The sequence below is a fragment of the Cyprinodon tularosa genome, unplaced genomic scaffold (genome assembly GCF_016077235.1).
Source record: "Cyprinodon tularosa strain WSP-4 unplaced genomic scaffold, ASM1607723v1 ctg633, whole genome shotgun sequence".
NCBI classification, from domain to species: Eukaryota; Metazoa; Chordata; class Actinopteri; order Cyprinodontiformes; family Cyprinodontidae; genus Cyprinodon; species Cyprinodon tularosa.
This window is the reverse complement of record NW_024039378.1, coordinates 1,690-18,543: the sequence shown is the minus strand read 5'-3', so window position 1 is coordinate 18,543 and position 16,854 is coordinate 1,690. Positions and strand designations below refer to the sequence as shown.

The window sequence follows — 16,854 nt, the reverse complement described above, 5'->3', positions numbered from 1 at the left end:
TTTGTCATGGCTCAGAACAGAGGACCCATTATTGAAGGCCAGACAGACAATGAATTAGTCAAAAAGCATTTATTAAAACAATGGGCAGCAGATCTGCAGTAGCAGCTGCCAGTAGGTCTGAGCCATAAAGCACTCTCATCACTAGCTAGGTAGAACAAGAAGAACAACAAGAAGGGAAAACTGTGCTTTATAACTGGATATGGGCACTTTAAACAAGGGAGGAGCAGGTGGATCAGATGAGCAGGGAAGAGAAACCAGGCAGAGTAGACAGGTGAATGGAATGAGTAATTAAGCCAGCCATCAGTGCCAAGATCTTGACACAATTCCAACAACTAAATACATCTTTGAAACATATCTCGCCTCAGAAATATTGTCAAGAGTAAATTTACACCTCTGTTTATCGGATGCCATCAAAAAATAATCAAAAAATAAATTTATAGTTTAACAATTCCAAATGTATGCTAATAATGCATAGTTATGGTAATTGCTTAGCCTGTAGCTAGCCTAACAAAATGGTGGTGTGTTGGATTGAGAGACATCAGTGGCCCAGTTTTCATACTAAACCCTACCCTCGTCTATGAAGTGTGCTTAAAAAGAAAGTATACTAAAGGGTTTGAGTGTGCATGTTACAAGCACACAAAATCTGGAAAATTGGGACAGTACTTGTGCCCCATGTTCTAACAAAGACATGAAAACTGAAAGGTGAAAACCCTGTTTTTGCAATGTTAAAACGTTAAAGAATAATTTTAGGACTGCAACAAGAAATTATTTTGTATTCAAACACATGCAGTAAAATCTGAATTATTTTGATTATTATACCTAACGACATGTCTTTTCTTCAGCACTGCCACTGGAGCTCATTTTTTTAAATGAATACAAATGAAACAAAATATTAGCCATGTGTAAGACATATCTTAAATAAGAAAGGATACAAAAAATTATGAGGTTATTAAAATTATTTTGGCTTGTGGACTTCCTGGTAGTAAAAAATAAATTCTACTACACTTAGAAGCTAGCCTAGAAGTTACAAATGCATTAACTAGTCATTTATTTTTTAATATCAGATTTCAATGGCATTTGTTGATCAAAAATATTACTAAAATTATTAGTTTACTCTCTGGGACCACTTTAATTTCATACAGACTAAGTGATTGGTTTAGCTTCTCTTTCAACGTACACTACGATGCACGACGCCCCGGAAACTGCACAGTGTACGCCTGGCTTTACAGGGATTCTTCAGCTTCCTCTGACCATCTTCTTGCAGTTCTTTTTAATGCAGGTTGTCTCTTATATAAGAGCTGATAATCAGAACAGAGAAAAACAATGTTCTCATCTGATTTCCCAGAGATAGGAGTCCTTGATATTTGCATAAAAAATTCCAAAGTTTTGTTTTCTCTGGTGTAACAGCTGACAAACCGTTGGAATGATGGTGGTGTAGTAGAGAGTGAGGTGTGATTAAAATCACCAGTTGTTACCACAAATGCATTTGGGCTGTTGTGTCTGTAGCTTAGCAACAACAGAACTGATTACATCACATGCAGTGATAGCAATGGTAGAAGGTGGAATAAGCGATTATTAACAGAACACTGCCGAACTATCTGGGCAAATTATATGGCCCAAACCAAATGCCAACAGTACACAATCTGGGTTACAGTGAAAAATCTTCACAGTAACATGTCCAGGATGACACCAACTGTTGTTCAGAGATAATGCCATCCCACCTTCTTTGAATTTCCCAGTCTCCTGTAAAACACATAATGCTGCATTGCCAATATTCTGCCTGGGTCCTTGCTAAGGCTTGGAGTTATTTTAACTTGTTTCCTAAAGATTTCACAATCCCCATGTTTATTGATGGAAGAGAGGGCTTAAATTTCTTCTTCCTCTGTCTTTTCCTTGCCCCTTTTCTGCATAACTGGCACTTCCTTCTCAATTAGGATTGTACTTGCGGACATAGTTGAAGTATTCATCTTTAGAGATGTTAAAAAGTTGCTCTCGGGTTTAAAGAAATCCACTTGCCTATGGCTGCCAGTCAAGAGAGAGAAACACAACCAAATACCTTTAAATCTCAAATGCTATGATATTTATGACAAATTTAAATTAAAACAGTTATCTGCGAGCAGTTTCTTCTTCTCAATACTGCTATAATCTGCAAATATTCACACTTCTTTAAAGAACATAAATACAACTTTCTGGAGTTAATCAACAAATTTAAATCTATTATGGATCGATGGAAGCTTCTTCCTCTTTCCTTGATTGGTCGTGTAAATGTCGTTAAGATGGTGTTCCTCCCAAAATTGACATATCTTTTTCAAAATATACCTATTTATCTTACTGCTTCTTTTTTTAAGATGATAGATTCCATTATAATTCCTTTTATCTGGGCCGGTAAACAAAGGGCTTGAGATGACGGGTTTGACCTGAGAGATGTGGAACGTGGGGTGGATGCGAAGAGTCGGGGGAAGTTGCAGGCGTATGGCTGATGGATTGAAGTTTGCGAGACATCCCCTTGAGGGGGATGTCCAGAGTGGAAAGCCATACCTCCTGTCCAGCCGAGTACTCAGGGGCAGGACGTCTCCTTGAGTCGGCGAAGCGTTTGGTTGTTTCCGAGGAGCGATTGAGAGTGGCGATGGTGTCTCTCCAGATGCGTTGGCATCGACGGATGTGCTGATTGACTGATAGGACCGAAATCTCTCTCTCGTCTGCAGGAAAAAGTGGAGGTTGATTACCAAGACTGACCTGAAATGGTGACTTACCGGTGGAAGCAGACTTGAGAGAGTTGTGTGCGTATTTGATCCATGTGATGTATTGGCTCCAGTTGGTGGGATTATTAGAGGTTAAACATTGAAGGGTAGACTCGAGCTGCTGATTCATCCTCTCGGTTTGACCGTTGGACTGAGGGTGATAACCGGAGGTTAGTGAAGACTTACAGTTTAGAGCAGAACAGAACGCCTTCCAGACTTGGGAAATGAACTGGGGCCCACGATCTGAGAGTATTTCTTGTGGGATTCCATGTAGACGAAAAACGTGTTTGATCAGGAGCTGAGCAGTTTGGAAGGCCGTAGGAAGTTTCCTGAGGGGGATCAGAAGACAGGACTTTGAAAATCGATCAACGATGGTAAAGATTGTGGACATACCTCGGGAAACAGGGAGACCAGTGACGAAGTCGATAGCGATGTGGGACCATGGACGCGTGGGAACTGGGAGAGGATGCAACAGACCTGAGGGTGGTTGGTGTGAAGCCTTATTTCTGGCGCAGGTAGAGCAAGCCAAAACATATTCTTTGACGTTCTTGTGAAGGGTAGGCCACCAGAAACGTCTAGAGATTAAGGCGATGGTTCTGCTCACCCCAGGATGAGCGGAGAACTTGGCAGTATGCATCCACTGTATCAGGTGAGATCTAACAGAAGAAGGAACATAAGTTCGGTTTGGAGGACCGTTACCTGGGTCAGGTTCAGAAGCCAGGGCAGAGTTAATAAGGCAAGGCAAGGCAAGCCAAGGCAAATTTATTTGTATAGCACAATTCAGTACAAAGACAATGCAAAGTGCTTTACATGATTAAAATACAGGAAGATAAAACATTGAATCAAAGCAAGTAGGAAAAAATAAAAAACAAATAAAATAAAATAAAAAATCCAGAAACAAAAAAAGAATATTAAAAACTGTTGGATTAAAGAAAACATGTTTTTGTTGAATTGTTTAACTAGAACAGTCGAAGGCAATCCTAAACAAATGTGTTTTTAGTCTTGATTTAAAGGAACTCAGGCTTTCCGCACTTTTACAGTTTTCTGGAAGTTTGTTCCAGATAAGTGGAGCATAGGAACTAAATGCTGCTAAATGCACCGATCTTCTACCTGATGAGTGCGCCTTTTTTAACTCTCCTCGGACGTCTGGCCGAGGAGGAGGAATTGCGACTGTTTTTAAGAGTAACTTTGATTGTAAACAGATATCGCTCTTAACCTCCTTTACCAGCTTTGAACTCAGTTTGTTTGAGCTGGGGCATTCTCACAGGGTACTGTGTGCTGTGGTCTACCGGCCTCCAAAATATAACAGAGACTTTTTAACAGACTTTTCTGTGTTCTTGGCTGATATTATGCCCAAATATGACCGGGTCCTTATTGTTGGAGATTGTAATATTCATGTGTGTTGCCCTGAAAGCCCTTTAGCGCGGGAATTTTTAAATATCATTGATTCTTTTAATCTTGTTCAGTCTGTACTCGGGCCTACACATGAACGTGGTCACACACTTGATCTTGTTTTATCTTATGGTTTGCCTGTTCTTAACCTGGAGGTCTGTGACGCTTTTTTCTCAGATCATATGCCTGTACTTTTTGAAGCTCCTGTTTGCTGTCACATAGTTAAATCTCACGCTGCTGCTCACAGATGCAGAGTGATTAACCCTTCCACTGCTGCTCACTTCTCCGCAGTGTACAGTCAGAACTGCGTTATTCCTGAGTCTTTGTATGAGGATACAGAGGCTCTTAACTCATGGTTTCTCGACACCTGTCAAACTGCCATAGACATTGCAGCTCCATTAAAGATCAGGCAGCAGAAAGCTAAATCAGAGCCTTGGTTGAATGAAACAACCAGGACTGCCAGACAGAATTGTCGAAGAGCTGAGCGAAAGTGGAAAAAGGACAAATTGCAAATATCTTTTCAATTACTGAGAGAGTGTTGGCATCATTACCAATCCACTGTGAAAGAGGCTAAAAGAAGATATTTTTCCAATATTGTTCTTTTAAACTGTGGTAAGCCTCGTGTGTTGTTTAAAGTTATCAACTCTGCTCTGAATGCACCTCAGACTGTAATTGAGGCCTCCCCTGCTGTGTGTGAGAACTTTCTTCACTACTTTATTGATAAAGTCACTTCTACCAGAGCATTTATTTCACCTCCTGCTTCTGATCCTTCGGTGTTTGTCCCCTGCTCTGCTGTGTTTGACATGTTTGAACCTGTGACCCTGCCTTTTGTGCAGGAGATTGTGGGTCACTTGAAGCCTTCAGGGTCTCCAGATGATACTGTCCCACCCCGATTTTTTAAGGAGGTCTTTCCCACTATCGGGCCATCGTGTCTCACAATTATTAATAGCAGTCTGTCCTCTGGAGTAGTCCCTTTAAATCTTAAACATGCAGTCGTGCAGCCTTTATTAAAAAAACCTGGGCTGGATCCTACTGTTCTGTCGAATTTTAGACCTATCTCTAAGTTGCCTTTCTTCTCAAAAATCTTAGAGAAGATTGTTTATTCTCAGCTCATGGACTTTTTAAATGAACAAAATGTTCTTGAGATTTTCCAATCTGGTTTTAAAACATTGCACAGCACAGAATCAGCGCTTTTAAGAGTTTTTAATGACATCTTTTTAGCTACTGACTCTGGACACTGTGTTGTCCTTGTACTTTTAGATTTGACTGCAGCATTTGATACAGTGGACCATGAAATCCTGATTGCTCGTTTGGAGCAGTGGGTGGGCATCAGGGGCTTAGCACTGGAATGGTTCATGTCCTACCTGTCACATCGGACTTTCTGTGTCAGCCTTGATGACTCTGTGTCCTCCACTGCTCCTCTCTCATGTGGGGTCCCACAGGGCTCCGTGCTTGGCCCTCTTTTATTTTCTCTCTATCTACTCCCACTTGGCTCCATTCTCAGGAAACATGGCATTTCCTTTCACTGTTATGCTGATGACAGCCAGATTTATGTCCCCCTCAAAAAGGCTGATTCCTACTCTGTTGAACCACTGTTAAGGTGTTTACATGACCTTAAAGCTTGGATGTCTTTAAATTTTCTGAATTTTAATGAAGAAAAGACAGAAGTCATGGTCTTTGGTGGCACATCTGTGACCCCCTCCCTAGTTGATCTCGGTTCTCTATCGCAATACAGTAAACCAACTGTAAGAAACCTCGGGGTGAAAGTGGACTCAGACCTTAAATTTGACAGCCAGATAAAAGCTGTAATGAAATCTAGCTTTTTCCAGCTAAGGCAGCTGGCAAAGATCAAACCAGTCCTTCAGAAAAAGCACTTTGAGACAGTAATCCACGCCTTTGTGACCACTCGGCTGGATTACTGTAATGCACTTTATGTGGGGATTGCTGGGTCCTCAATTGCTCGTCTTCAACTTGTTCAAAATGCTGCTGCACGTCTTTTAACTGGCACACGCAAGTACGAGCACATTTCACCTGTTTTAGCTTCACTCCACTGGCTGCCCATCCATTTTAGGATTCATTTTAAAATTCTTTTATTTACTTTTAAAGCCTTGAATGGCCTTGCCCCAATTTACCTCTCTGAGCTTCTGCACCCCTACACTCCCAGCCGATCTCTCAGGTCAGCTGACCAGCTGCTCCTGACGGTGCCTAAAGCAAGGCTTAAGCTCAGAGGGGATCGAGCGTTTTCTGTTGCAGCTCCAAAACTCTGGAATGCATTGCCGCTGCACATTAGACAGGCCACCTCTCTGTCTCATTTTAAAACTCTTCTTAAAACCCAACTCTTTTCTTTGGCTTTTAACACCATGTAGAGTGTTGATTTTATGTACACATGTTGATTTTATGTATACACATGCATATTTTTATCCTGTGCGGGCAGTGCTTTTATTTTATTTTATTTTATTTTATTACTTTTATTTATTTTAGTTATTTTATCTTTTTGTGCAGCACTTTGGAAACCTTGTGTTTATTTAAACCGTGCTATATAAATAAAGTGGATTGGATTGGATTGGATTGCTTCTCCATGTTTAGTTCTGGTTCTAGGTATGCAGAGCAGGCTGGAGCCAGAAGACCTGAGTGGTCTGGAGGGTTGATAAACTGATAGCAAGTCTGTGATGTATTTAGGTGCTAAGCCATTCAGAGATTTATAGACTAACAGAAGTATTTTAAAGTCTATTCTCTGAGATACAGGGAGCCAGTGTAAGGACTTTAGAACTGGGGTGATGTGCTCTACTTTCTTAGTCTTAGTGAGGACACGGGCAGCAGCGTTCTGGATCAGCTGCAGCTGTCTGATCCACTTTTTAGGCAGACCTGTGAAAACACCGTTGCAGTAATCAATTCGACTAAAAATAAACGCATGGATTAGCTTTTCTAGATCATGCTGAGACATTAGTCCTTTAATCCTGGAAATGTTCTTCAGGTGATAGAAAGCCGACCTTGTAATTGTCTTTAAATGCTTTTGGAGGTTCAAGTCTGAATCCAACACTACACCTAGACTTCGGGCCTGATCAGTGGTTACTAGCTGAAGCGACTGAAGCAGTGTGCTAACTTTAGATCTCTCCTCTATTGGTCCAAAGATTATTACTTCAGTTTTGTTTTTATTCAGTTGAAGAAAATTATGGCACATCCAGGCATTGATTTCTTCTAAGCATTTCCTCAGTGCTTGAATTGGTTCATAGTCACCTGGTGACATGGTGATGTAAAGCTGTGTGTCGTCTGCATAGTTATGGTAGCTGATGTTGTTGTTTTTTATTAACTGAGCAAGAGGGAGCATGTAGATATTGAATAGGAGGGGACCCAGAATGGACCCTTGGGGAACCCCACATGTGATTTTTGTCATCTCTGATGTAAAGTTGCCTACTGACACAAAAAAAGTCCCTGTCCTTTAAATAGGATTTAAACCAGTTGAGAGCTGTACCAGAGAGGCCGACCCAGTTTTCCAGGCGCTCTAACAGGATGGAGTGATCGACAGTATCGAATGCTGCACTGAGGTCCAATAGTACCAGCACTGTGGTTCTTCTGCAGTCTGTATTTATACGGATGTCATTAAACACCTTGATAAGGGCGGTCTCTGTACTGTGGTGAGCACGGAAACCTGACTGGAACACGTCAAAGCGGCTGGTCATATCTAAGAAAGTGTTTAACTGTTGAAACACTGCTTTTTCAATAATCTTACTGATAAAGGGGAGGTTTGATATGGGCCTGTAGTTCTGGAGTAGTAGTTTGTCTAAACTGTTCTTTTTCAGCAGTGGTTTGATATTTGCTGTTTTTAGGGACTGCGGGAAAACACCTGACAGAAGGGACGTGTTTATTATCTGTGTCAAATCAGATGCTATGACAGGCAAAACTTTCTTAAAGAAAGCTGTGGGTAGAACATCAAGGCAGCAGGAGGAGGAACTTAGCTGCTGAATGATTTCCTCTAAGCTTTTATAGTTTATTTGGCTGAATTGGGACATTTGGCCAAGATCAATTCCAGTTGGAGACAACTTTGGTACTGAACTTGATATGGATGTATAAACTGATCCTCTGATCTTTAGGATTTTCTCAGTAAAGAAATTAGCAAATTCATTGCAGGCCCGGGTGGAGTGGAGTTCAGGAGCCACGGACACAGGAGGATTTGTTAGCTTGTCGACTGTGGCAAATAAAGCACGAGTACTATTAATGTTCTTGTTAATGATTTCAGAGAAGAAAGATTCTCTTGCATTTTTCAGTTGTAAGCTATATCTGTAAGGTCTCTCTTTATAGATGTCATAGTGAACCTGGAGTTTCGTCTTTCTCCACCTGCGTTCAGCTTTACGACACTCCCTTTTTTCACTTCTAACTGCTGGAGCACTTCTCCAAGGAGATTTTTTCTTACCGGAAAAGACTTTCACTTTAATTGGAGCAATGCAGCTAATGATGTCTGAGACTTTAGACTGAAAGTTATCTACTAGCTCTTCTACTGAGTTGCACCCCAAGGTTGAAGTAGCAGAGTAAGCTTGAATAAAAGTTTCTGTGGCATTTTCCTTAAAGGTGCGTTTTCTTATGATGTCTCTTTGGCTAAATGAGTCACTGGAAATGATGCCCTCAAAGGTAACAGAAAAGTGATCGGATAGGGCAACATCAGTAATGCTGACTTTAGAAATCTTCAGACCTTTAGTGATGATCAAGTCTAAAATATGTCCCTGTTTGTGTGTTGGTTGTTTAACATGTTGAGTTAAACCAAAGTTTCTAAGTGTGTCACACAGTTCTTTTGCACTTCTGTCTTCAGGGTTGTCAACGTGAAAATTAAAGTCTCCCACAATAATTAAACAGTCATAATCAACGCATATCACAGACAGGAGGTCACTAAAATCATTTAAAAAGTTTGACGTGGACTTAGGAGGCCTGTAAACATTTAGAAACATAGTTCGTACCGGGCTCTTTACCTGCAGAGCCAAATATTCAAAAGAGTCAAATTTTCCCAAAAACACCTTTTTACACTTCAGTGAGTCATTAAACAATGTTGCCACTCCTCCACCTTTCCTTTGCTGTCTGCTCTTGCAAAGAAAATTGTAGTTTGGAGGAGACGACTCCAACAGAATATGTGCTTCATTAAGTCCATGTAACCACGTTTCTGTTAAAAACATAACATCAACATTATTGTCAATAATAAAGTCATTAATTAAAAGGGATTTTTCTGACAGAGATCTAATGTTTAATAAAGCCAGTTTATATGAATTAGTGGTTGATGTTGTCTCTGTAGCAGGCTGCATCTGACAGTTTATGACTCTTAAGTGTCTGTTCCTGTTTGTTCCCATTTTGTTTTTCTTATTTCTGCCACGTATCATCACAGATATTCCATAAGCTCCAGTGTAAGGCCCAAGCTGATGCTGGAAACTGTTATGTCTGATAAGCTTGTTGCCGGGGCCCGGTGTGTATCACGGAGAAGTTATCTGAAGGTCCTGACGTTCCGTGATATGTAGAGGAGGATCTGGGGCTCTGCTGCTTTTAGAAGATTCTGTTTTTTTCACATAGCTGCAGCTTTCGGAATGGCTATGTGGAGAGGATGTCAACTGTAGGCCAATCTTGAAAACTTTGTTCATGTTATGAGAAAATTCCAGAAAAGGAACATCTGGGCTTTGTCGGGGAGAGGGGGAATTGGGTGCAGTCTGGACTGGTGTCTGTGGGGATGGAGGTTTTTGGTAATTTAAAGGGGAGTCCTCTTTTTGTCCTGCTGAGATCTGGGATGAATCCTCCTGTAGTTCTGATGTAGGCTCTTTCTGTGTCATCTTTTTGGCCATCTTTATCTTGGCTTGTTCGGGCTTTACCTGGGAGATCGGTGATCTCCCAGGTAACCACTCCAACAGTGCAGGATGCGGGAAGGACTGGTTCAGGCATCTCAGATTGATCAACGGAGTAAAGACGAGAGAGAGAATCGGGTTTGACGTTCTTGGATCCGGGTCTGAAAGAAATAATGAGGTTGAAGCGAGAGAAAAATAGGGACCACCTTGATTGACGAGGATTGGCTTGTTTAGCAGACTAAATGTAAGCTAGATTCTTGTGATCTGTCCAAACAAGAACCGGGTGCTCAGCTCCCTCCAGCCAGTGTCTCCATTCCTCCAATGCCAGCTTGATGGCCAAGAGTTCTCGGTCTCCAACGTCGTAGTTTTGCTCTGCGGGGGAAAGTCTACGAGAGAAAAAGGCACATGGGTGAACTCTTTGGTCCGTGTCGAGTCTTTGAGATAAGACAGCCCCCACACCAGAGTCGGAAGCGTCTACTTCGAGGATGAATTGTTTTGAAGGATCGGGCTGGATCAGCACAGGAGCTCTGGAAAACAAAGACTTAAGTTTATCAAATGCGGTTTGTGCCTCGGGGGTCCATTGGAAGGTTCTTTTGACTGAAGTTAAAGAAGTTAGTGGAAGAGCTGTCTGACTGTAGTTCCTGATGAATCTTCGATAAAAATAGGCGAAACCCAGGAATCTCTGCAGCTGTTTACGGTTTTCAGGAACCGGCCACTCCAAGACTGCCTTTATTTTATCTTCAGAAGGCTTAACCTGCCCGCCCTCGAGCACAAACACCAAAAAGGTGACTGAAGACTGATGAAACTCGCATTTTTCGGCTTTGACAAAAAGTTTGTTCTCCAGTAATCTTTGTAACACTAGGCGGACATGTTTCTTATGCTCTGAAAGGTCTTTGGAATAAATGAGTATGTCATCAATGTAGACGAACACGAACACATTCCAAAAGTCTCTGAGAACGTCATTTACCAAGGCTTGAAAACATGCAGGGGCATTAGTTAGACCAAAGGGCATGACCAAATATTCAAACTGGCCCAAGGGAGTCTTAAAGGCTGTTTTCCACTCATCTCCATCTCGAATCCTGAGGAGGTGATAAGCATTCCTTAAATCAAGCTTGGTGAATACCGAGCCCCTTGTACAGGTTCAAAAGCTGAAGCGAGTAATGGGAGAGGGTACTTATTTTTAATAGTTATTTGGTTCAGGCCTCTGTAATCGATACAGGGTCTTAGTGAACCGTCCTTCTTGCCGACGAAAAAGAACCCTGCACCCAACGGAGAAGAAGATGGGCGAATTATTCCGGCAGCTAAAGACTCATTGATATATTTTTCCATGGTTTCTCGTTCAGGTTTGGAAATATTATAAAGTCTGCTGCCGGTAGGGGTGCTCCAGGTAATAGCTCAATCGCACAGTCATATGGTCTGTGTGGTGGAAGGGACGTAGCACTGACCTTACTGAAGACAGGAGCCAAATCATGGTACTCGGAAGGGACAGAAGTAAGGTCAGGAGCGTCCATCTCCCCCCCACCTCTAGGAGACCTAACAGCGGGAGCTGCTGAACGGAGGCATGTTTCGTGACATAAAGTTGACCAGGATTCCACATGACGATCAGTCCAGTTTATATGGGGATTATGTTTCTCCAGCCATTCAAATCCAAGCACCAGAGGGGAACATGCTGAGGGAAAAACAAAAAATGTTAAGGTTTCTCGATGATTACCTGAGATTAGTAGCTCGAGAGGTTGGGTTTGATGGGTGACTTGGTGGAGTTTCTTCCCATCAATAGCAGAGACACAAAGAGGCTGGGTTAGAGGAACGGTTTCTATTTGAAGCTGCTGGACAAGATTGGAGTCAATTAAATTTCGTTCACAGCCTGAATCAATGAAAGCAGAAAAAGTGAGGTTCTGATCAGAGAAAAATAAAGTGGCTGGGAGCATCAGGCGAGGAGATTTTTCAGAGTTAACATGGCCCGCCAGACTCCTCAGAACCTCTGACGGGCCCCGGCTTTTGATTTAGCTGGACATGAAGCGATGAAGTGACCACTCTCACCACAGTAGATGCACAGTTTGCTCAAAAAACGTCTTTGTCTTTCCTCTGGAGTCAGCCTAGTATGTCCAACCTGCATGGGTTCGATTTCCGTCTCTCCAGTATGAGAGGCCAGAACAGGCAAAGGGAGAGACTGGGTTTTAGGTCTCGGTTTGGACAAATGTTCTGTGGGAGCAGAAAAATCAGTCACATTATTAGAAGCAGGGGCAGAGGCAAAAGAACCCTGATTCCTAGATTTGGAGCTGTTTCTAGCTCGGATTCGGTTATCCAGCTTAATTGTCAGGCGGATTAATTCTTCGAGAGTTGCAGGTTCGTCGAGGGTTGCTAGTTCATCCTTGATGCTTTCGTTCAAAGCCATAAAATAAGCGCCCTTTAAAGCGCTTTGATTCCATCCGGAAGCTGCAGCTTTTACCCGGAAGTTAATGGAGAACTCCGCTACTGTAGAACTTCCCTGTCTGAGGTTCAAAAGAGCACGAGAGTCAATGGTTTGATCAGTTTCTTGGTTTAAAACTTGAGAAAATTCAGAGACAAAATCTGTATATTGACAATTGAGGCTTTCTTCGGAGGCAAACCTTGCCTGAGCCAATTCCAGGGCTCTTCCAGTCAATTGGGACAGAATAAAAGTTATCTTCTTATAATCAGTGGGAAAACTGCCTGGAGAGTTTTGAAATATGGCATTGAACGGCATTGAAACAAAAATCCTTTGCAGTCCTTCATATTACCAGAAAATTTCTCAGGTAGACTTGGGCGGAACTCAGATGATGACGTCACTGCCGGTGACCTTGGAGGCGGAACTGGACCCGGAAATGGTTGTACAGCCGACGTGGCATTAGCACTGCTCATGAAGTTAGCATAACTCTGAAGCATTTGATTATGAGAATTTACCATGCGATATAACTCACGGAGGGTTTGAGTTTGTCCCTGGATTAGAGCATCTTGCTCCTCCAAACGACGGCGGAGGTGATCTGCTGGGCCTTGTGTTTGGCCGCAGTGTTCTGTCATGATGGGTTACTGAAAGGCCCAAGATGCAGAACACCACGGAGACTGAAGAAAAGTTTAACAAGTTTATTGTTCACAAAGCACATGGAAATAACCCTGGTACTGGTTCAGGCCTGGGGGCTGGTTCACTGGAGTCTGTGAGGGAGACAGTTCAGTTAGCGTTGGATCAGTTGAGTTTGTGTTTGAGAGTTTTCAGGTTTGTACCTTGAGAAGTCCGGTTTAAGCTTAGAGAGAGGAACTGTTGGGTCCAGAGATTGTTAGTTCAGCAGAGTCCGATAACCGCCTCAGCGTCTTACTTCTAGCGTGAGGGCAGACCTTGGCTTTGAGTTTCCAGCTCTTAGTCCAGAGCTGCATGGGAATCCAGAGAAGAGTCTTCAGGTTTGGCTCAGAGGGCAGGCTCGGCAGGTTAAGCTCTTCCAGAGCTCCACAGGAGAAAAATAGGATTCCTGAAAGCAGAGACAAAGGGTTAGAATCCAATCTGGATTCAATGGCAACAAAGGTTCTCAGAAGATGCTAGGCTTAGGTGCTAACCAAACTGGATTTAACACTGCGGCGTTGAGGCAAGGTCTGAAGGCAGGTTATATACTGTGGATCCTCTGATGATGAGATGAGCCTCAGGTGTGTCGAAGGCTCAGCTCAGGAGGATCCATGGCGGACTCTGTTGGAGAAAGATGGAACTTCTCCAGCTCCCAACACAATCTTGATACGTTTCTAGATGTGTGGGGTCCTTTTAATAGACATATTCAAAATAATAGGTTAAAATGACTCTTTTCTGGACCTCTTTTTTTTTATTATTTATTATTATCTCAATACTGTCATCCTTTATTGTACTCTTTTTATTGATATTCCATGTTTTATGTTGATCCGCTTGATACAATGCCTGCAAAATTATTTGTTGTCCTCTCTGACTCTGCCTCGTGCTTTAATATGCTCTATTAATATAATAATTTTATTCTCTTATCAATTCTTCAGTTTGCTGACACTGTTTTGTCTTGTTTTTTTTGTTGTACTTACTGTTTTGCTGTATTTTATTTAATTTTTTCTCTTTTTTGTCTTGTCCGTTTAACTCTGAAAGTGCATTAAAAAAAATAAGAACATAAATACAACTAAATAAATCTGATTGAACTCTGAACGCCATATCATACACCACATTTAATATAGCTAAAAACAAAATTAAATTAAAATTGATAAACAGCTTAACTGACTACATTTTTTTGCTGATCACACTGTTGCTTGTAATTTCTGGTATTAAGTGTGACGTTTCAGATGAGACGAAAAGAGGAAGAACAGAACCTACTTCATACATATATTCCAACTTTCCCCTCCTTGTCAGATAGTGTGCACAGCTCTTCTCAATAACGTCTAATTGTTTTAAGCTATCAGCATCTGCCACTGCAAAATGAGGGTCTTGCAATTTTTAGCATTCATGTGTGCTGTGGTGTTCTTGACTGATGCCCTTGGTGAGTTGCATAAAAATTTTGATTGGATTAACCTCCTAAAAAGTTGCTTATTTTATTGTATTATGTGGTCTTTAATATTATATCTATTAAGTCTTACTATTTAAAACAGTTAAAATAATCTATTGTCTTCCTCTGTCCAGTTCCTCCATATGTGAAGTCTGAAGATAAAACAGGTCAGTGGATACACAATATTATCTATCATACAATCTTAAGCCACATTATTTCCAATCCTTGGCTTTTATTCAACACGAAATACGGTTGGATTTACAAATGATGTGAAGAAAAAATGAAGAATAAAAACAAAATACTTATATATATAAATGTACATGTGTTAATATAAAGAAGGTACATTAAGTTAAAAAAAAATCCCACACAATTTATTAATTTCAGTTCTTTTTATATTCTGATTTGGATATTTGGTGCCTTCACTGGCGTTTTTCAAGTTAACATACTTAAGAGCCAAGCCCAATTAAATGTGATTTTGAAGATCGCTATGATGACAGATTTCAGAAATCCCTTAAAAAAGGATTTAGGTTGTTCATTTAAACTAAAAGTTATAATGATAAGACATAAAGTGTTTTCAACCTTCACACCCAGAGACTCTTACTAAAGTTTTCATATTAACTGCTCTTTCTCAGCAAAGAGCGATCTGGTGAAAAGGTCAGCCCGGTGTTCTCGTGGTTGGACCCCGTTCAACAATCGCTGCTTCCGCTACATCCCAAAACCCATGAGTTGGGCTAGAGCTGAGGTAAAAGAATCCCTCAGCATTATTCAATTACATTTCTATCTTCTTAATTTTGAGGTGTGATATAACAGACATATATCACTTCTTTATTTGAACACCATGTGTAGAAAAACTGTCAGTCCATGAGAGGAAACCTGGCATCGGTTCACGACATAGAGGAGTACCATGAGATTCAGAGGCTGATCATGACTGCCAGTTACGAGTATAAAGAGACCTGGATTGGAGGCAGTGATGCACAGGAGGTACTTGATTTAACACATTTTTGTTTGCTATGAAACACTTTGGCTCCTATTAAATTCTATTTGTGTTTCCAGGAAAATCAGTGGTTCTGGAGCGATGGCACTCCTTTCCACTTTACCGACTGGTGTCCTGGAGAGCCTAATAACTTCCATGGAAGGCAGCACTGCCTGCGCATTAACCATGGAAGTAAGGCTATGTTTAATTTATATAAAATGGCTTATTAAGAGTAGGATGTGGTTACACTTTCACAATGTATTGTGTTATTAGCCAGTTATGCGGTTGTGTCACCTACTATGTGATTTTGGACAAATTTTACTTATTCTCTTCTTTTGATTTTGTTTTTGCAGATCAAAAGTGCTGGGACGACTATCAGTGCAACGTTTCTAAACCGTCTGTCTGTGCCAAGAAAGGCTAATCAATTCTGAACTGAATGCTGAAAGCATTTGTCTTCACTGTAGTCTATAAAACTATTACTGGTGCCCTATCGCTGTTAGGAAATTTTATGAAAACCAATGGCTTGCAACATTTACAAAACCACAATTATTTCTTCGGGCTTTTGCATTTTATAACTGTTTACTGAATTTGTTGCTGAAAGCTAGTTTTGGCAAACCTTTATTCTGTAGAAAATAAAAGACTTGAGCAATATGAACAGAGTGGTCTGTTTTGTTTCATCACAAGAAAAATATTCATCTCAAATTGCTTAACTATGAATATGAGTTTGTATATACCGTATTCACGACCATAAGGCGCACCGTACTAAAAGGCGCAGTCTCAGTTATGTGTGCCATTTCTGTATTTAACACACACATAAGGCGCACCGGACTATAGGGCGCGTTTTTTTTATACAGGTACATGTCCTCTACTACCTTTAAATACCTCTACTGCGTATTTAAAAATACAGCGGGGGCAAAACTGAGTATGACTGTGCTTTATTCATGTATTTATTACAAAGTATTAATCAAACCTGGGAGCTGGGTGAGACAGACACATCGCAGATGACAGAGCTGTGATCACTCCTAAATTAACTTAAAATCCTGATACCTGCCGACGGAATATTTTCGCTTTTATTACCGGTATCCTGGTGCCTGCAGTTTCAATTATTTATATGAAAAACACCTGCCAGCCACCGCGGTAAACCCAGAGGCTGCCCGGCCTAGAGGCTGCTGATGAAGGGATTTCTACTGTCGGTGCACCGCTGGTATGTCGGGGTCTGAGCGGCTCCGACAGAAATAGATAATCTGGATGAACTGACTGCAATTATTAAGTTTTCAGGTGGACTTTCTCACTTAAAAACATATTAAAACTACTTTATTCCCACTGATCACAGCAAATATAGCTGCAAGATTTAGATTATTTAGATGAAAAAACACCTGCCAGCCACCGCGGTGAACCCCGAGGAGACCCGCCCAGAGGCTGCTGTTGAA

General features: G+C 41.3%; 1 protein-coding gene across 1 annotated transcript; it reads left to right on the top strand.

Moving 5' to 3' along the window:
• The first annotated feature begins 14,306 nt into the window (after positions 1 to 14,306).
• Positions 14,307 to 16,079, top strand: LOC119798714 (ladderlectin-like). The gene is made up of 6 exons (XM_038308280.1): positions 14,307 to 14,445; positions 14,586 to 14,618; positions 15,084 to 15,193; positions 15,298 to 15,432; positions 15,505 to 15,616; positions 15,778 to 16,079. The coding sequence occupies exons 1-6, from the start codon at positions 14,385 to 14,387 to the stop codon at positions 15,843 to 15,845; spliced, it is 519 nt and encodes a 172-aa protein (XP_038164208.1). The 5' UTR covers positions 14,307 to 14,384; the 3' UTR covers positions 15,846 to 16,079.
• Positions 16,080 to 16,854: the final 775 nt, after the last annotated feature.

Coding starts and splice junctions, on each gene's coding strand:
- LOC119798714 (XM_038308280.1), top strand. CDS start 14,385: ATGAGGGTCTTGCAATTTTTAGCATTCATGTGTGCTGTGGTGTTCTTG. Junction 14,446..14,585: donor GTTCTTGACTGATGCCCTTG/GTGAGTTGCATA, acceptor TCCTCTGTCCAG/TTCCTCCATATGTGAAGTCT. Junction 15,433..15,504: donor GAGGCAGTGATGCACAGGAG/GTACTTGATTTA, acceptor TTGTGTTTCCAG/GAAAATCAGTGGTTCTGGAG.